Source organism: Oncorhynchus gorbuscha, linkage group LG03 (genome assembly GCF_021184085.1).
Source record: "Oncorhynchus gorbuscha isolate QuinsamMale2020 ecotype Even-year linkage group LG03, OgorEven_v1.0, whole genome shotgun sequence".
NCBI classification, from domain to species: domain Eukaryota; kingdom Metazoa; phylum Chordata; class Actinopteri; order Salmoniformes; family Salmonidae; genus Oncorhynchus; species Oncorhynchus gorbuscha.
In genome coordinates this window covers 54,860,202-54,880,923 of record NC_060175.1, presented here as the reverse complement: position 1 = coordinate 54,880,923, position 20,722 = coordinate 54,860,202, and the positions used below count along the sequence as shown (strand labels likewise).

At 42.7% G+C, this 20,722-nt stretch overlaps 1 protein-coding gene across 2 annotated transcripts; it reads right to left on the bottom strand.

Moving 5' to 3' along the window:
- Nucleotides 1-937: 937 nt before the first annotated feature.
- LOC124031583 (ras-related protein Rap-1A-like) lies at nucleotides 938-19,851 on the bottom strand. 2 transcript variants are annotated; one of them, XM_046343002.1, is made up of 8 exons: nucleotides 19,779-19,851; nucleotides 12,358-12,446; nucleotides 11,949-12,017; nucleotides 11,776-11,832; nucleotides 11,006-11,146; nucleotides 6,572-6,715; nucleotides 6,310-6,443; nucleotides 938-1,806 (listed from the first exon to the last, which is right to left on the bottom strand). In XM_046343002.1, exons 2-7 carry the CDS (start codon nucleotides 12,412-12,414, stop codon nucleotides 6,354-6,356), a joined length of 558 nt encoding a protein of 185 aa, XP_046198958.1. In that variant the 5' UTR covers nucleotides 12,415-12,446; nucleotides 19,779-19,851; the 3' UTR covers nucleotides 938-1,806; nucleotides 6,310-6,353. The 2 variants fall into 2 exon arrangements, with proteins under 2 accessions (XP_046198958.1, XP_046198959.1); XM_046343003.1 differs by lacking the exon at nucleotides 19,779-19,851 and adding an exon at nucleotides 14,507-14,631.
- Between the last annotated feature and the right edge of the window lie 871 nt (nucleotides 19,852-20,722).

The window sequence follows — 20,722 nt, the reverse complement described above, 5'->3', positions numbered from 1 at the left end:
ATGAGCTGTTGCTGCTCCTAGACATTTCTAACTTCACAATAATAGCACTTACAGTTCACCGGTGCAGCTCTAGCAGGGCAGGAATTTGACAAAATGACTTGTTGGAAAGTATGCATTCTATGACTGCCACGTTGAACGTCAAATTCGGCTAATTTGAATTGCTCAGTTGTGCACCAGAGCCTCTCACTCTTTCTATTCTGGTTAGAGACAGTTTGTGCTGTTCTGTGGAGGGAGTATAGTTCACAGAGCTGTACGAGATCTTCAGTTTCTTGGCAATTTCTCACATGGAATAGCCTTCCTTTCTCAGAACAAGAATAGACTGACGCGTTTCAGAAGAAAGGTCTTTGTTTCTGGCCATTTTGAGCCCATTTGAACCCACAAATGCTGACGCTCCAGATACTCATCTAGTCTGAAGACCAGTTTCATTGCTTCTTTAAATCAGAACAACAGTTTTCAGCTGTGACAACATAACTGCAAAAGGGTTTTCTAATGATCATTTAGCCTTTTAAAATGCTAAACTTGGATTAGCTAACACAACTTGCCATTGGAACACAGGAGTGATGGTTGCTGATAATTGGCCTCTGTATGCCTACGCAGATATTACAAAAACATTGCCATTTCCAGCTACAATAGTCCTTTACAACTAACAATGTCTACACTATTTCTGATCAATTTTATGTAATTTAATGGACCAAAAATGTGATTTTCTTTCAAAAACAAGGACATTTCTAAGTAACCCCAAACTTTTGAACGGTAGTGTATAGCTTTGTATTAAATTGCCACCGTGCAACGGTTTCCTCCTACTTGGTGGTGGAACGACATTCCACTGGGTACCCATCCAATTTTAGCTCGGATTATCATAGGGTTGGTTGTACATGATACTGTACGATTATGAAGTCAGACGAGTTAAATCCACAAAATACAATGACCAAAATACTGAAAATGTACTAAAATTTAATCCATAAAAGCTGGAACATCATTTGACAGAAAAACACAAGAAGCATTATTAGAGTTGGTTTAGTATATATTTCAGCTTCAAGAGACAGAAATCAATCCTTATTTCCCCGCATATTTCTTCTATAAAATACCCATTTTTCTGAAGCATTATTATGCAAAAAAAAATGGCATTTGAATATATTATGGGAACTATGATATCCCAGTGACTGAGTATAAAATTAAGTCACATCAGAGATATTTGCAGAAGAGAAAGTCCATGGATGTAGGGGAAACCAAAATACATATACGGACCTTGATCTACCACCATTGACATGACTGGCATGGAGAAATAGGTGTATGGCTATAAAAAAAAAAGTTCTTACTTCCATTTGATTTCACACTTGAAAACATGTACACTTAATAACAGATGTGGTCATGCTGTCTGAAGATATTTATAATCATACAACTGAAGTCAACTTCCATGTCTCCAAATACACTATATTGCAAAGATGTAAAATACTGAAGTGAAGTTTTTATCTTTCTTAGTAGGTAATCGCTTTTACACTCTCAAAAGGAGGAGTGGGGCTTTCGGTCGACCGGACCATGGACACGTTCCCATTTCAGAGACTTTCAGAGTTCATGGTGGTTCAGGATGTGGGGAATGAAGATTGTCCTTCAGGGTTCACCGATGTCGGATCAGAGAGGAGTCTGAGTGAGATAGAAACAAGTCGTCTCTCTCATTGTGTCCTGCTTTGATACTAGCGAATCAGCGGTCAGCTGTTTGTGTCCTCACCGTTTATGGCTGATGGGGAGGGGGCGGGGGAATGCTGGCACGGTCCAATCTGGGCAACAGTTCTTCATTACAGCATTCTATAGGTGGAGAGAGGGGAGAGGAAGGGGGGCAAAGATTAACGGATGGTATAAAACAGGATTTCGTTCAAAGGATTGTCCTATAATATATCAATGAGCAAGTGCTGCCCTCTGTTGGCCAGTTGGAGTGCATTTTTCTGCTCTCCATCAGTGTGTATATTTGTATTTATTATGGATCCCCATTTGCTGCAGCTACTCTTCCTGGGGTCCAGCAGAATTAAGGCAGTTTATACAATGTTAAAAACATTACAATACATTCACAACACACTGTGTGCCCTCAGGCCCCTACTCCAACAAAAATCTACAGTAGTAAATCAAAGTGCATGTATAGTGGGTATGTTATTGTGTGTGTGTGTATCTTCACAGTCCCCGCTGTTCCATAAGGTGTTTATTATCCGTTTTTCCCCCCCAAATCTAATGTGTGTCAGTTACTTGATGTGGAATAGAGTTCCATCCTCTATGTAGTAGTGTGCCTCCCATAGTTTGTTCTGGACTTGGGGACTGATGAGACCCTTGTGACATGTCTTACATTCAAAATGTCAATATTGCTCATAAATCAAATGAGTGATGAAGTCACTCTCCTCCACTTTGAGCCAGGAGAGATTGACATGCATATTATTAATATTAGCCCTCTGTGTACATCCAAGGCCCAGCCGTGCTGCCCTGTTGTGGCACCTGACCACACAACTGAACAGTAGTCAAGGTGCAACAAAACCAGGGCCTGTAGGACCTGCCTTGCTGACAGTGTTAAGGCAGAGCATCGCTTTATTATGGACAGACCTCTCCCCATCTTAGCTACTACTGCATCAATATGTTTTGACCATGACAGTTTACAATCCAGGGTTACGCCAAGCAGTTAGTAACTGGAATAAGTTGTTTCATAAACGCGTCAAGTTCAGCATCTGGTTGCTCCACATTACACACCACAGACCAGCAAATATTCTTTACATCATCGACATATGAATCACTACAAAACTTCTTGTATGACCTCTTATACACCATATTAGGTCCAGCCTTTGGAACGTTGGTTTTCCAAGATATGGCTAATATATTATGATCACTACACATCCTATGGATTTGGATACGGCTTTTAAGCACATTTCTGCAGCATTTGTAAAGATGTGATTGATACATGTTGATGATTTAATTCCTGTGGAGGCAAGGCAAGCTTGGGAAAGAAGCTTGGCCATGTAATACAGTGAGTAGAGGGGCATGGGGACAACTGCCCTAACCATTCAGAATTGAAGGGACGACAGGTATAGGAAAAGTGGCAGAAGGGCTATGTGGGAGTCAGGAGAAGATCTCGCCATATAGAGCACCACAGTAGGAGTCATAATACCCAATAAATGTAGAGGTCAAACAGGGGATTCCAATCATTTCCCCACCATTCATTTTTCCCATAGGGGATTTTAGAAAGCGTTAAAATAAGGGCGGTGTTCCGTGTAGGCTTACCCTGGCCCGATGTTTTGACAGCAGTGTAAATCCCTCTAGGACCATGTAACTTAGCAATATATTCCCCTGTATTCACCCACCAAAAATGAAATGCTAATTAGCTGCTAATGCAGCTATCATAAACAACCACAAATGCCACGATCTGGACGAGACTGCCGAGTAGAGGCAAAGGTAAGAATCTCTGGAATAAATATCTAAATATTAGTTAAATTGAGTAATTATTAAATTGTCAAAACTTTAAAATTGACAATTGTGAGCCATCTTGTGCAAGTCTTAAATTGACAATAACTGTGAGCAAAGGTGTCAGCTACAGATGACGGAGGAGATGCAGGGATTTGTAGTCTTGCATGATGCCTACTTTTATGTTAATAGAATTTTCTAATCTGAGAGTAAATAGAGCCGAATATATTGATAATAAAGTCCCCTTGTCCTAGAGAGATGTACATGGTTATCAAAACGTCACGCCAGTGTTAGCCTACACAAAACACAGCCCTAACTTGAAGTGTTTCTAAAAATCCACTATGGGAAAAATGAAGGGTGGAAAAACGATTGGAACCATTTCCCTGTTTGACCCCTAGGTTATGACACCGCCGCCTGACCCCACCCCTGCAGTTCCCCCCTCCATCCTAGTCTGGCTGCTCCACTAGTCTAAAACGGTGGGTCTGTAATCCCGTTAGTGACAGCCCAGTGCTCTTGGTGGCGTAGCCGACCGGAGACAGACCGCCTGGGGGCTGCTGGACTTAGGCCCCTCACTGTAGGACTCTATTGAGCAACAGATTAACTACCCTATAAACCTGGTGAAGAATGAGATAGTCTGGTTTAACTGTCCACATACACATGACTATCAGCTAGGGATGTAACGATTCACTGATATGCATGGGTCCCCAATTCAAATGCGTAAGCAGTGAGTGCTTCGGTCCGCAGACCTCAAACTGATCCAAATTTATGCATGGGTCAGAAATTTCACCAGTTCACTAATATTTCTCATATTATATTCTTTATACCTTCCGGAAATACCGGATGCATCCACTCCTTTAGTGTCAAACTGTTCATAATCATTGATCTACATGCCAAACAATCCCAGGCAATATCAGTAGCCTGGAAAAACTGTGCACCGTGACCAGCTTCATGCACTGATCAACACAAGGTAGGCAGCCTGTTCCTGATCTTGCACATCTGCACAGGACGTTCAGCATTCAAATGCAAAAATGGCTTGAGCGAATGTAGGTTGTCACTCAACTAATAAAGCCTATGTAATTTTCCATGTTATTGTTATCATGCACTGTTAAAACTGTTCTACCAGAATTAAAGTAAGAAATCTGGGACAACGCATCTTGCTATACCTGCTGAACGCCCCGTTACAATAGATTTTTGTTCAGGTTCATCAGAAATAGTTTTGTTTTAAACAATCAGTGTTTGTGGTCATTTTTATATGACAGAAAATAAACTCACTCCGTAAATAGTCCAAACCCATTCGATTTTGAGATGAGGGGGGGGAAACCAAAGCTTCGCTCATATATACACTACATGATGAAAGGTATGTGGACATCTAAATCTCATTCCAAAATCATGGGCATTAATATGGATTTAGTCCCCCCCTTTGCTGTTATAACAGCCTCCACTCTTCTGGGAAGCCTTTCCACTAGATGTTGGAACATTGCTGCGGGGACTTGCTTCCATTCATCCACAAAAGCATTAGTGAGGTCAGGCACTAATGTTGGGCAATTAGGACTGGCTCGCAGTCAGCGTTCCAATTCATCCCAAAGGTGTTTGATGGGGTTGAGGTCAGGGCTCTGTGCAGGCCAGTCATGTTCTCCCACATTGATCTCGACAAACCATTTCTCTATGGATCTCACTTTGTGCACGGGGGCATTGTCATGCTGAAATAGGAAAGGGCCTAACCCCAAACTGTTGCTACTAAGTCGGAAGCACAGCATCAAGAATTTAACTAATGGAACCAAGGGGCCGAGCCCAAACCATGAAACAGCCCCAAACCCTTATTCCTCCTTCACCAAACTTTACAGCGGGCACTAGGTAGCATCTGTGCTGGCATCCACCAAACCCAGATTTGTCCGTCAGACTGCCAGATGGGGAAGCGTGATGCATCAGAAAGCATTTCCACTGGTCCTGAATTCGCCGATTTGGCATTGCGCATGGTGATCTTAGGCTTGTGTGCGGCTGCTCTACCGAGGACAGACAATTTTTACGTTCTTCAGCACATGACGGTCCCGTTCTGTGAGCTTGTGTAGCCTACCAATTTCTCAGTTGAGCTATTCTACTGCCAATGTTTGTCTATGGAGATCGCATGGCTGTGTGCTCGATTTTATACACAGGTGTAGTTGAAATAGCAGAATCAACTCATTTGAAGGGGTGGCAGATAAAACTTTGAATTAGTGGCAGATTTCAGAACCAAAGTGGCAGATAAAACTTTCTACATTGCCTGCCCCCCCCCCCCCCCGATAGTGGTGGTGGGGTGGTAGATGCATCCCTTATGGCTCAGCTCAGGTGCCTACATTTGGCTCAGAGAGGCCCAGCTCATGAGCGCCATCAGCAAAAGATTTGAACTTAAAATGGAAAGTAGTGTTTATGCAACAAATGTTAGTCCATTAAATCATATTGCGTCGATTCGTTGCCTAATCAAAACAAATCACACAGAACCGTTTCAAACTTAAAAAGGAATCATTCCTGTAATTGTGTCGCCTTAAAAAGGGAAATATGCACATCCCCACTACCAGCAGATGGCACAGTCTACTGTCCAGGGAGCCATCTACCCTAAGTTAATGACAGTGAGCAGTCAACGTTCCATGAATGCTCTCAGGCCCTATCGATTCCATCAAAAGACAAGAAAAATCAACTGACAGAATAGTTGTCGTGGCCAATAAAAAAAACAATAAAGCATGTATTAATAACTATAAATTAAACAAATCCCAAATTGCAGGGGCATATTGTGAGTTGAGAAGAATGTTGTGCTCCTCGTAGGTCCAGTAATAAGGGTTAAGGTGTACCAGTCAGGTAATTAGAGTCTACCCGTGTCGTTAGTCACCTACTCACCTGGCTCAGAGCTGCTGCAGGGCGGGGTGGAGGGGAGGGGACCTTTAGAGCAAGACACAGTTTGATTTCTTTTTCGCTTTCTTCTTTTCCACAGGCGTTTTCCTATTTATCTGTCTGACCAAGTCATAGAAGATCTGCAAACACAAAACCATTGCTAAGTGCTTTGACACATTAAAAAAAAGGCATAGTTAACAGTTTGGATTTATATGGTTAAGTGTCATAATTCATATCACTAGTCAGCAGTTTGATTGTCAGTACTCACGTCGAGGACATTGATCTTTGACTTTGCGGAGGACTCTAAAAAGGCACAGTGGTTCCACTGTCTGGCCAGGTTCTGACCCTGCTCCTTGCCCACCACCCGCTCATCCTCCAGGTCACACTTATTCCCCACCAGGATCATCGGCACCTGGGAGAGAAGAGAACAGGACATGGATGAGGGATAACATGAAAAATGTTAAAGCATTTCACCGGGACCAAACAAAAAAAATATATATATATATAGTTGAAAAATCTAGTTACACAATTCAATATTATAAAATCGTTACTTTGACTCAAAGTATCGATTTGAACCGGACACGGATGTGCTGTTCTGCCCCTGGACAAGGCAGTTAACCCACTGTTCCTAGGCCATCATTGTAAATACGAATTTGTTCTTTAACTGACTTGCCTAGTTAAATAAAAAAAAATAAAGTGGGGGCGCTAGTCAGCACCAAAACTCCAGTATTTCTAATCCTTTTGCTTGATTAAAATAGTGAGCCAAACACTATTTCCATGACGGAACAAAACAAATGTTCTCATGCTCCATCTAGTCTCTCTGACGGACATATAGTGAACAACATGTTTGGAACATCAAATCGCAATACATATAGAAGTCAGAGGTTTACACACACACGTTGGAGTCATTAAAACTAGTTTTTCAACCACCCCAAAAATTTCTTGTTAACAAACTATAGTTTTGGCAAGTTGGTTAGGACATCTACTTTGTGCATGACACAAGTAATTTTTCCAACAGTTGTTCACAGACGGATTATTTCACTGTATCACAATTCCGGTGGGTCAGAAGTTTACATACACTAAATTGACTGTGCCTTTAAACAGCTTGGAAAATTCCAGAAAATTATGTCATGGCTTTAGAAGCTTCTGATAGGCTAATTGACATCATTTGGGTCAATTGGAGGTGTACCCGTGGATGTATTTCAAGGCCTACCTTCAAACTCAGTACCTCTTTGCTCGACATGGTAAAATATAAAGACATCAGCAAAGACCTCAAACATTTTTTTGAAGACCTCCACAAGTCTGGTTCATCCTTGGGAGCAATTTCCAAATGCCTGAAGGTACCACGTTCATCTGTACAAACAATAGTACGCAAGTATAAACACCATGGGGCCATGCAGCCGTCATACCGCTCAGGAAGGAGACGCCTGCTGTCTCCTAGAGATGAACGTACCCTGGTGCGAAATGTGCAAATCAACCCAAAGCGCCTGCAAAGGACCTTGTGAAGATGCTGGAGGAAACAGGTACAAAAGTATCTATATTCACAGTAAAACAAGTCCTATATCGACATAACCTGAAAGGCCACTCAGCAAGGAAGAAGCCACTGCTCCAAAACCGCCATAAAAAAGAGCCAGACTTCGGTTTGCAACTGCACATGGGGACAAAGATCATACTTTTTGGAGAAATGTCCTCTGGTCTGATGAAACAAAAATAGAACTGTTTGGCCATAATGACCATCGTTATGCTTGGAGGAAAAAGGGGGAGGCTTGCAAGCCGAAGAACACCATCTCAATGGTGAATCACGGGTGTTGCAGCATCATGTTGTGGGGGTGATTTGCTGCAGGAGGGACTGCTGCACTTCAAAATAGATGCCATCACGAGGATGGAAAATGTGGATATATTGAAGCAACATCTCAAGACATCAGTCAGGAAGTTAAAGCTTGGTTGCAAATGGGTCTTCCAAATGGACAATGACCCCAAGCATACTTCCAAAGTTGTGGCAAAATGGCTTAAGGACAACAAAGTCAAGGTATTGGAGTGGCCATCACAAAGCCCCGACCTCAATCCTATAGAACATGTGTGGGCAGAACTGAAAAAGCGTGGAGGCCTTCAAACCTGACTCAGTTACACCAGCTCTGTCAGGAGGAATGGGCCAAAATTCACCCAACTTATTGTGGTAAGCTTGTGGAAGGCTACCCGAAACATTTGACCCAAGTTAAACAATTTAAAGGCAATGCTACCAAATACTAATTGAGTGTATGTAAACTTCTGACTCACTGGGAATGTAATGAAAGAAATAAAAGCTGAAATAATTTACTATTATTCTGACATTTTACATTATTAAACTAAAGTGTTGATCCTAACTGACCTAAGACAGGGAATTTTTTACTAGGATTAAATGTCAGGAATTGTGGAAAACTGAGTTTAAATGTATTTGGCTAAGGTGTATGTAAACTTCCGACTTCAACTATAAGTATGGTAATAATATCGTATCGTGAGATACCTGGCAATTCCCATCCCTAATCAATAGCAAGGTGTATGTGTGTGGGTCTGTCACACCCATCCTGACAGTGTGTTCTGGCTGTTTAGGGAGTTAGTAGAAACAATGGCAGCCCCGCCCACGCAGGATACAAATCGGCTTCCTGCCTGCTTCCCTCTGTTTGCATTGCATTCCATGCTCCAGCTGCTCCATGGAATGAAACCATGGCAGACTGCGTGTGTGTCCGGGGAGCAGTACATAATATCAAGGTGAGATCAGAGAGAGAATAAAGGATGCTGGGTTGAGTTCCCTAATCTCTCCCCACTCTGATGCCTTTCTGAAAAGTCTATAAAACAGCAGCTCTGTGTAAAAGTTGCCCAAAAACACAGATCTGGGATCTTCTCCTCCGCAGAGCCTAACTTTAACCCATTAGGAGGGCAGATGATGCAGGAACGTAAATCTGACCTCAGAACAGTGTCTGGGGGCAACTTCACCCTATTCGGGGCAAGTGCCCTCTCACAGGGCTGTAAGGGCAGACGACAGGAAGCAGTTTGGCCTAGCTCCATGGCGGTAGCTCCGTGAAGTGTCAAATCCAAACAAACCCTTAGACGGGGCCGTTGAACGACGTTTGCCCTAAAGTCAGAGTAGAACCGGAGGTATGCATTTCCAGGCTAGCTAACGCCAGATAGGGAAGAAAGTAGCTGTAGAACATCCCCAGTCAGCAACATGGAGGAAGGCAGGGAGGGAAGTTAAGCCTGTGTCCATGAGCCACACCGAGACATACACATGGCGAAATCACAAGTCCGGCATTAACCTACTACTCCAGCTGAACAGACGAGGACTTAGACAGCAGAAGTCACAAGAGCTCTTGTGTAAGCTAGTCGTGTGATGGAAGGGGGGGGAGAAAAGCCGATACTAGTCCCATCACTTCATCCACCACCTTATGGGTCTCCTTGTTACCATTCAAGGAAATGGGCTTTGGTGTCCAGGTTTGCTCTGGTAAAATTGTCTACAGAGTTAAACACTTGCATTTGCATCTGAAATGTTAGCTTGAAAGGAATCCTACCAAAAATCCTCAAAGTGTATTATATAGTGGGACTAATATTCTGAGCACCTATTCAGAGCCTTGCCGTGTGGGTTCTGTTTTGTAGCCTGTGTGTTCCGTATGGACAGAGTCTTTAAATCGAACCTGGCTAGACCATGAGCCCTCCCCGCCGTCTCCACATTCTCCAACACTGTAGTAGTAAATGGTGTGTGGCATTCCCATCAAGCACTTGGAATGGAAATGGCTGAGCAGCACTGGCCTGCCCAAATTCAACCAAGAATCCATCCCTTCTTTGGGGACACACACACACAAAGCATTTCCATTGGTCATGCATTCCTACAAGGGGCAATGAAAGAAACCGGGCGAAAAGCTTAAATAGTCAGTAGAATGATAGCTACCACAGAGAGCTGCAGTATGGTAGTTGGCAGATATGCACAAGTGTTGAGTCTTGGGAGTATTTTGAAAGAAAACACTGAGCAAAGGGATGGAACGGGCCTTCTTCCCTGTTGACAGCCAGTGATCCTACAATCGATCCCTAACCTCCATCATGCAATGGCTTTCTAATCTGAACTGCCTAAAAAGAAAAATAATAAAACCGTCTCCCCGGCCCATCCAGTGTTTCTGATGACTAGGGACTTTCGGTGGAAATCATCCCCGTCGGAAATCACCCACCTCGGGCCAGACCACACGAACCACAAGCCGGCTGGGAAACAACGAGTAACCGACAAGTGATAAAAAAATAAATGAACCAGTCATAACAAAGTACAGGGGATTTATTGGCACCCGGAGACATTTGCCCCGCCCACACAGAAAGGGAGAGAGAGTACAGGAAAGAGAAAGCTTGAGAGGAAAGGGGTTATACAGATCACCAAAAAAGGGCATCATCCTGCTGAGTGAGTATCTGTTGAGGCCAGGGGACTATGAAGTGTCACTCCGATACTCCAAACACAAGGAGGGAGTGCCAAGAAATGGGACCGTGGTTAATGTGGAGGGGTTGTAATAATATTTCCTTCTCTCATTCTTGCTGCATGAGCTCAGTTGTCATCACACCGCAAAGACTAGCTCATGATCATGGGTAAATGTTATATAGTGCTGTGGCAAATAATGGTTTGTTTTAACTAGGGTCAAGAGTTTTCCCTGATCATGTGGTCTAGTTATAATCCAAGGTAGCTACTCACATCTTCGGTGTCCTTCACTCTCAGGATCTGTTCCCTCAGGTCCTGCAGGTCGTTGAACGTGGACTGTGCTGTGATGGAGTACACCAGGGCAAAGCCCTGACCGTTCTTCATGTACAGATCTCTCATTGCAGTGAACTGCTCCTGTAAGACAGGCAGGGGAAAGTAGTATCATGAAGACCTCTATTCCCCTGATCAATTTCATTATCTCCCCCCCCCCCCCCCCCCAAAAAGAGTTCTACTAATACATGCATTATGTTGCTGCTAGACATCACAGCTCAATTGACTTGTCAGTGGAGGACCAAGGCACTTCAATATTAGACTTGGAAGCCCAGCAAATAATTTAAAGAGATTCTGGTACTTTTAAATACTTTTTAGCCAGTAGTTCTGAAAGTAGCACTCATGAGCCAAAAGGTTCCCTCAAATTGTCGTACATCGTCACATAGGTGCAGATATTTGCACAACGTCATTGCTTTCACTCCCTCTCTCTGCGGTGCCCATTGAGCCGTTGGGAGTCCGACCTGCAACCTTATTGGATAATGCTGGGCAGGCCTCTTGCTAGCTGTCACTCAAATCCGAGGGGCTAAAGCTCACTGACTGCTCATAGATTATGCATGTATGAACTACACATTGACACATCTAGCATCAAGCGGGGGGGGGGTTTAAAAAATATTTTCTTAGTCACCAAAGTACCGGAGCATGTCTTTAAATAAAGATACACTCAGGGTTTAGCCTGGATAACAGAGTTGTGGAGCTGAGCAACATTAACTTACTGTGCCGGCTGTGTCGAGGATTTCAAGCATGCATTGCTGTCCATCTACCTCCACTTGCTGCAGTGGAGAAAAAAAAAACAAGAGGGTGAGAAAGAAAGAGCACAACAGGTTGTTGACCCACAGACCAGCTGAAAGCAATCAGCTTATTCCCTGGCAATTCCTCCCTTACGTACCTTTCTGTAGGAGTCTTCTATTGTTGGGTCATACTTTTCCACAAAGATTCCCTGTACAAACTGGACTGTCTGTAAGAGAGAACATGGGCCACAAAAACAAGTCAGATCAACAACTCACAACACAGGAATATTCAAGGATGGTGCTGTGGATCTTGAGGCCTGGATTTGCATAACCCTGGCTTGTGCTAGTTGGTACATAAGACAGACATCTGGACTAAGCCGGGATGGTCACGTGCGGCTCAGCTGGTAGAGCATGGTGCTTGCGACGCCAGGGTTGTCGGTTCAATTCCCACCGGGGGACAGCACGAAAAATTATGAGAATGTATGCAAGCACTACTGTCAGTCACTGGATAAGAGCATCTGCTAAATTACAAAAATGTAGATGGCCCACCTCCAGTGAAATACTCACCAGAGCGGATTTGCCCACGCCTCCCGAGCCTAGCACCACTAGCTTGTATTCACGCATGGCAGGATCTCTTCACGGGACAGCCCAACAGTCTGCACAGGCAGGAGAAAAAGACAAAATTGTAAAAACAGAAATATCAGTTCTCTCCCAATAAGATCGTAGTATGGTCGGGACAAGTCGCGGCATAACAATGGCAACACCCATAAGCGGAGCTCCAGTGGAACAGGTCAGGAGGAGTTTATGACCCCATCCTCTAGCTAACACAAACCAGCTGTGGGTGTGAAGGGAGAAGTTTGGGTTTGGCCGCCTGCTCCTAGGACAACCATCTGGCCGACATGCATGCAGCACACCATGTCAGACTCAGTCTATGAATACAGAAACTGAAATCCATTGGCATTCAGCACATGGGCTTGCCCAATGGGTCAACCTGTAGGCCCATCTTTCTGCTGCGGTATACAAAAAAGGGCTCAAGACAGACCATTTAGTCGCATTTAGCGACTGACATGGCTGTGCGAGTGAAATGTTTAATTGGTTGGGTTGGTACGAGTTTCACATTCTACATGGTCAGCTAACTCAGTCACTTAAAAAAAAAAATGTAAGAAGGCTAAACCATTATTTGGTCAAACCGTAAAGTACATTATCCTCATGAAAGTGTCTGCCCACCCCCGTTTCGCTGGGGCCTGCTGCTTTGTTGAGTGAGCCGTTCTCCTTTGCCGGGGGAGAAAAAAAAACACAGCTAACACATTGTCACAGTTGAAGAAAGGAGGTTCTCAGCTTTCGGTAAGTATAGTTTCGATTTTTTTTCAACTCAATTTTGTGCTCAATAGCAAACATTTTACAACCAAGATATTTGATATGGCTTTGAGATACGTAGTGCGCAAAATAATTAGGCACATTACATAGGCCTCATTGGGTGGTAGGCTACAACGGCAACCTTTTTTGGGACATTACATTTTTTCAGAACATTCTGGAGCCCTTTTAAACAGTAAAATATATCAGTATAACAGTTGAATCACAACATGAAAATAAAATAATAAAGCTACCATGTCATCGGCTGGTGCCAACAACTGAAAAACTTTGTGGCACCACTGTCACCGGGGGAAAATGTTAGTCTGGGGCCCTGCCATCTGTTATTAACGCAAGACAATTAAGAAACAACCACAATGCCGTCCATTTGGGATTTGTGGTGTCCTTCCATTGACAACATGCCCTCTAGGGCTAAATACTCAGGAACACCTCCTACAGAGACCATCAGCTCCTGACTAAAGTCACAAGAGACAGACAGCCTCATGGGATATGAGACCAATGAATAATTTATGGTGAAGAGACTAATCCTCATCATACAGGAGTTATTTATTTTTAGGAGCAAGGGAAAGTACCCCTTCGCACTTGTCTATGCACTTTGAGAAGAAAGTCTACCTGTCAGTGGAACTTTTGTTCCACAAGTCATGAGCTGTGAAAACTGTAATCCATGACAAGTGAAAACTGCAAAGGTAGAGGAGGACAGTAAAGTCCAGAGACTTAGGTATTAGTATTATAAGTGTTGATGCATGCTGGTGTGGATTTAATGTCACTGGTAGCGTAATACACGTTTCACTTCAAATGATGTATGAAAAACAACTTTTAAAAGTGTGATGTAAACTACAACTACTTTTGAATTGATGTGACTATCCTGAGAAAGCCTGCTCCAGTAATGATGCATTCTCTGACTGAGCCCCTTACAACTCAGAAACGTTCAGAGTGCTCTCTACGGCAGTCCATTAACTGCGTTACGTGCATGGCACGCTTTCACGCACAAGGCCATGTAAGGAAATTATTTAACTGAACCTCAACCCCCCCCAGTCGTTCCTCAATATCTCTCCCCACAAAACAAATAGCCTAAGTATTTTCCCCCGTAGTAACTAACAAATAAGGAGAGTGAGCCACGCACCACAAACACACTGAAACCATGACATCAGCACCATATAACTCACTCTCTATGGACAGAGGTATGTCTCCATGTAAGGCTTAAACTGGGAAGAAGAGTTGCTGAGAAAGAGCGAGAGACTCCATAGTGTGCTCCCCTCTTAGCCGAGTCACAAATTATACTAAATCTAAACACTATATGGATTAAGGATGGACACAACAGTTGACATTTCGTAAATATTCATACCTTAGTAGCAGATCAGTGCTCTGACATTTAGCAAGCTTCAGACTTCAGCAGGCTATTTGGAGTATTGTGAGGAGAATTTACTAATCCGTTGACAATGATAGTGAGCAGTCACTGCGCCTGGCCCTGACTCAGCACCACATTTGATAGGCAGGTTCCTATATCTCTCCAGACCAGTGTTGCCAGTGGAAACCACACACCCATCATGCAAGGCCTCACTTTGCACTTGCATATTAATTATAGAAATTGTCATTATGCTGCCCTCATCCTGTGCTGGCACTGAATACAGTTGAGTCAACCACTTGTGGTTCAGGATTTAAGAGTGCACGAAAAGGTGCTTAATGTACTCAAAGTAATACTTTTCAAAATTGGTGAGATTATGTTTCATGTCTTCCGTTATTACGCAAACAACTTCACCTCAGAAATCCCCCAACTAAGATATCAGGAAATGACAGGGGGGAAAAACACAAAATCATAAGGTCAGAAGAACAGAATCTAAATGATCCTTTTATGAACTACAGTTTATTTGCATAATTCCAAACAGGCCCTTCAATTTTCTTTTTTATTAAGAAGAGCCCCATTGAAATCCATAAATGAAAATCTGCCATCAGAACATAGAAACACATGTCCTCCATCTAGGCTACTAACTAATGTGGTGACTTTTCTGGCTCATAGCAGGCCTAGAGGTTTTAGGGTTGATGTTGAGGCTAAGGGCCACCTCCACTCTAAACTTTGGGCAAGTAAGTCATTGTATTTAACCAAGGCTGTAGCAACTGGTGGATGTAAACGTCATGACTTGACAGTTGAATCAGAGGCAGCCCAAACGGGGGGAAAAGAACGAAGAACTGCTGATACGGATTTGAGAACACCGCATGTGGCATTAAATTAACGGTGAGCTGTGACACCACACATCCGGTTTCCTGGGCTACCAGTAGTACTCATAATCACAAGCCCATTCGTTTATCATTTTCTCGTTCCAATTTAGTCATGTGGATGGTCATTCATTCCAATGCTAAGAATTAGGTGTGGCGTTAATTAGGAAAGTTACAGCCTCAGCCCTTTCTTTGGCCTCATCAATTGGAGTAGGCCTATTCTCGAGCGTTGAGTCGACTAGTCAGCAACACTAATCCTACAAAATCCCTAAAATCCACATCTCTCTTCGTTGACTTCCCTTCACACAGTAGTCATTCAAATTATGTTCACAACCACATTGTTTAGGACTGGAAACAAGTGGGTTCAAATTTGTGTAGATGTAAATAGAGAAAAAAACAGAAGTGAAATTGGGTTACGGTCTGAGAAGTCAGAACGGAAAGAAACATCAAAATAGCTTTTCACTCTCTGTTCCTGTTCAGGACACAAACTGCAATGTTGACTTGGAAACTTCTGAGGAGAGGGAAGTAAGCCGGTTAAGTTAAAGCCTAGATCTTATCCTAATGTTTGCAGATTCAGGCCACAGGATGACAGTGATGCATGCTTTATCTCCCAGGGGCAAAAACCTTTTGGTGTATGGTGCATACCAGTATAGTGGTGCATACCAGTATATAGTACTGCATACCAGGCCTAGTACTGTAAAAAAAGAAGAAGCATTTAATGGTTCATGTTCAATTTATGTGAAATGTAAGAAAGGCTGGTTTAGTTGAGGGGACAAGTCTGAAAGCTGTCAAACACATGGATGCCTAGCTAGCGACTGAATGTTTGAAATGAGCAACTAATATCTACCGCACATCCAGTCAGTGCTATAATGTTAATTCCTGCCAGTGCCACGCTCCTAACATTAGCTGTTTTACAGAAGGGAGTAGTGGCTCAGCTAACTACACTGAACACAAATATAAACACAAACATGTAAATTGTTGGTCTCATGTTCCAAGAGATGAAATAAAAGATGCCGAAATGTTCCATATGTACACACAATTATTATTATTTTTTTAATAAAAGAGAGTCTTAAATGTGCACAAATTTGTTTACAATCCTCTTAAGTGACCATTTCTCCTTTGCCAAGAGAATCCATTGACCTGATGTGTGGCATACCAAAATGCTGATTAAATAGCATGAGCATTACACAGTTGCACCTTGTGCTGAGGGCAATTAAAGGCCACTAAAATGTGCAGTTGTCAAACAATGCCACATCTGTTAAGATTGGTAGAGAAATTAACATTCAATTCATAGTTTTAGAGAATTTGGCAGCAAGTCCAACCGGCCTCACAACCGCAAACCACATATGGCATATGGTGGAGGTGAGGTTATGGTATAACATAATTAACATCCAATCACATTAACTGTTACCCTCTCTCTAGAATTCCACTAAAGGTCCGTATGTAGTCAAACGTAGCTGCTGCTCATTCCGTTCACTCGAAAATTGATAAATGGTTTTTTAAAAGTAAGGCCCGCATCCATAGACACGCATACCAGCTCTACTGGTAGTACTGCTATGACCAGCAGTGCTACACCTGCACTGTTTCACGACTCATCAGTGACATGGCAGGAGATGTTTTGAAACAATTATTGCTTCATTTACAAGCCAGTGAATTCTATGCGTTAACAGCCGAATGAGTCAACAGACGTGGCGGGCCTGGCACAGCTCCTGTTATATGCGTGTTAGGTTTATGGGGGTTCAATTAAGGAAGACATCCTCTTCTGCAAACCAGGGCAGGATATTTTTTAAGTACTGGACAGCTTTGTTATATGAAATGGACTTTGGTGGTCAAGATATGTTGGTATCTGTATTTATGGCGCAAAAGCCATGACAGGGAGACATATTAGAATGGTAACGCGCGTGCAAGCGGTTGCTCCTGACGCCACTTGGGTAGACTAGTAGCGACCATGTAACGCTATTACAACATACAGAATTGCGCTGGTTATCTATGGACAGAATATTGACACGTTTTTAAATTGAGAGACCAGCTTAAAGTTCTTTACCGACCATAATTTTCACTTGTCTGACTGCTGGCACAATGACGAGTTTCTCATGACTGGCCTAGTTGGGTGATGTTTTTTCCTCGCCTGAATGATCTGAATCTAGGATTACAGAGACTCTCTGCAACTTACATTCAACGTGTGGGACAAAATTAAGGCTAAGTTGGAGCTCTTCTCTGTCTGTATTAAGAAGGACAACACAGAGGTCTTTCCATCATACCAACATGAGTGGATTCTCGGCCCTCACTAGCATGAAAACTAAATACAGACACAGACTGTGTGGAAAATTATTTAAGACAGACTCTCTCCAATACAGCATTGCAGTGTTATGCACATCCTTTCAAGCACACCCTTCTCATTAACCTGTGGAGTTTGTTATTAAAAAATTGTGAATAATAAGGTTTTATATGTAAGATGACTAAATAAAGAGCAACATTTATTATTATTTGTGCCCTGGTCCTATAAGAGCTCTATGTCAGTTCCCACGAGCCAGGTTGACAACAACTCACTAATTTTTATGTTTAATAAAAGTGTTGTATAGTGTGTGTGTGGCAGGCTTACAATGATGGCAAAAAACAACATTTGAGAGTATGCTGACCCTGGTGCTGGAGGGGGTAAGCAGCTGCAGGTTGAATGTTTGAAGGGGTACGGGACTATAAAAAGTTTAAGAACCACTGCACTAGGCATGCCAGAGGAATGCCCCCAAAAAAATGTTAAAGACTCCAGTCACCCAAGTCATAGCCTGTTCTCTCTGCTACCGCATGGCAAGAAATACCGGAGTGCCAAGTCCAGGTCCAAAAGGCTCATTAACAGCTTCTACCCCCCAAGCCATAAGACTGCTGAACAATTAATCAAATGGCCACCCGGACCATTTACATTGACCCCCCCTTGTTTTTACACTGCTGCTACACGCTGCTGCTTATTACCTATGCATAGTCACCTTACCCCTACCTACATGTACAAATGACCTCAACTAAACCATACCCCCGCACATTGACTCCGTACCCCCTGTATATTGCCTCGTTATTGTTATCAATTTCTCGCGTTACTTTTTACTTGTGTTTATTTAGTTAATATTTTCTTAACTATTTATTGAACTGCATTGTTGGTTAAGGGCTCGTAAGTAAGCATTTCACGGTAAGTTCTTACACCTGTTTTATTCCACGCACCTGAGAAATAACATTTGATATCCAGCAATTTAGCACAGCCATTTGAAGAGGAGTGGGACAACATTCCACAGGCCACAATCAACAGCCTGATCAACTCTGAAGATGTGTCACGCCCCATGAGGCAAACAGTGGTCACACCAGATACTGACAGGTTTTCTGATCCACCCCCCTAGTTAAGGTATCTGTGACCAACAGATGTTTATCTGTACTCCCAGGCATGTTAAATCGATAGATTCATTAGGCCCTAATCTATTTCAATTGACTGATTTCCTTCTGTGAACCGTAACTCCAGTAAAAATCTTTGAAATTGTAGCATGCTGCGGTCATATTTTTGTTCAGTATTCATCAGAAGAACAGACATCCACCATGTCAACCTAAATATTATTGTAACTGTACTATGATTTGGTAGCCTGGTTGCAAAATGACATGAGTGGCATGTTAGCTAAAGAGACTGGTATCCAGTCCCAGACTAATGATTTGGCGCACTACTGTTAACTAGCTAACGTTACCTCTTGCACCCTGTACAGCTAGCTAACAAACGCCGAGCATACAAACACCGCTAGCTAAATCATCACCGCTAACAACCGACAGCTAGCTCAATTCTCTTGCTAACTATCAGTTGACCCAGGTCAACTAGCTAACAACCGAGCTGGATTAGCTCAACTGAATAGCGTTACAGCTGAATAGAGTGACGACTACACTTGTGTAGTAGCACTTTCAAGTAGATGTAAAAACTAATAAAAAATGCCAATACCAGTTCACTAGCTAGCTTGTTAGGTACCACGCTAATAGTTAGCAAACTAGCACGCGACTGATTTGGTCGACTTCACGAACTAACGTAGCTAGCTAACTGCATGCATTCCTGAGCCTCCGCACACAATACAAAACATAAACCAGCATGCACATATTTGGATAGTTATGTTAAAATACATTCTAAGTTTGTTATCTACCCTATCCAACAAAATGTAAACTGTTTTTAGCTAGCTAACGTTACCTGCCCTTCCGCCTGGCCTTGACTTAAAAATGGGAGTGCAGTTTTTAGTGAGTGCAAATTCCTAATCTCAGTTGCTAAATGCAACATATTCACCGTGCCACGCATTCCTCTCTAATTTATCTCAAATTGTTTGGCCAAACATGTGGTGGCTTTTTGACAGCACTGTTAGCAAAAATAAAGTTAGCCTTTTTACACTCACCGTTTCTCGCTCGCTCCACTCCGCCACGGTCTGTGTCCCCGGCCTCAGTGCGCAGTAGACGTCATTCCAAACTATTTCTCGGTTTTCTTAAAAGGACAATGTCAAATTTTGCACTGGTTCCTTTTGTGGTGGTATAGGACAATACAACAACAAAAATACATTGGGTAATTCACAGCTCATAATTGCAATGCTTTATAATAATCACTTATTTATGGATATATGTTCCATGCAGGATTTATTTTTAATCAACATCATGGCCCTATGACCCCTGACAAACCCAATCAGTTAACTCAGCCAAAGCATTTATGCAAATATGTCAATCTTATTATCAAAATCAGGTAGCCTTGCCTAGCGGTTAGAGTGTTGGGTTGCTTTAGTTCGAATCCCGAGCAGACGAGGTGAAAAATCTGTCCTCGAGCAACCCTTATTGCTCCAGGGTCGCCGTTGGTAATGGCAGACCCTGGCTGTGGTCCCACTCTCCGGTATTATCTCAGGGAAAGTTGGGATATGCTAAATATATATTTCCAATTCACATGCATATTAATACACACTTGTGCATGTGTTGAAATGGGACTACTATAAGCACCCAGCAAATGAATATAAATGAGGATGTGGCATACAGGAGGTAAAGCATAGGTTTGCAGTGTTGTGTTTTGGCCTTTGTACTCAAGCACTTTGGATTTGACATTATACAATGGCTATGAGGTTAAAGTGCAGACTGTCAGCTTTAAATAGAGGTTATTTTCATCCATATCGGGTGTACATAGTCCGTGAGAAAGTTACAGACGCACAAATATCCCCAAGACATGCTAACCTCTCACCATTACAATAACAGGGGTGGTTAGCATTTTTGGCGGGATATGATACTTATGCCTCTGTAACTTTCTCACTCATTATTACTTAAATTAATTCAGCCTTATCCGTAGTCATAGTAGTATAGTAAC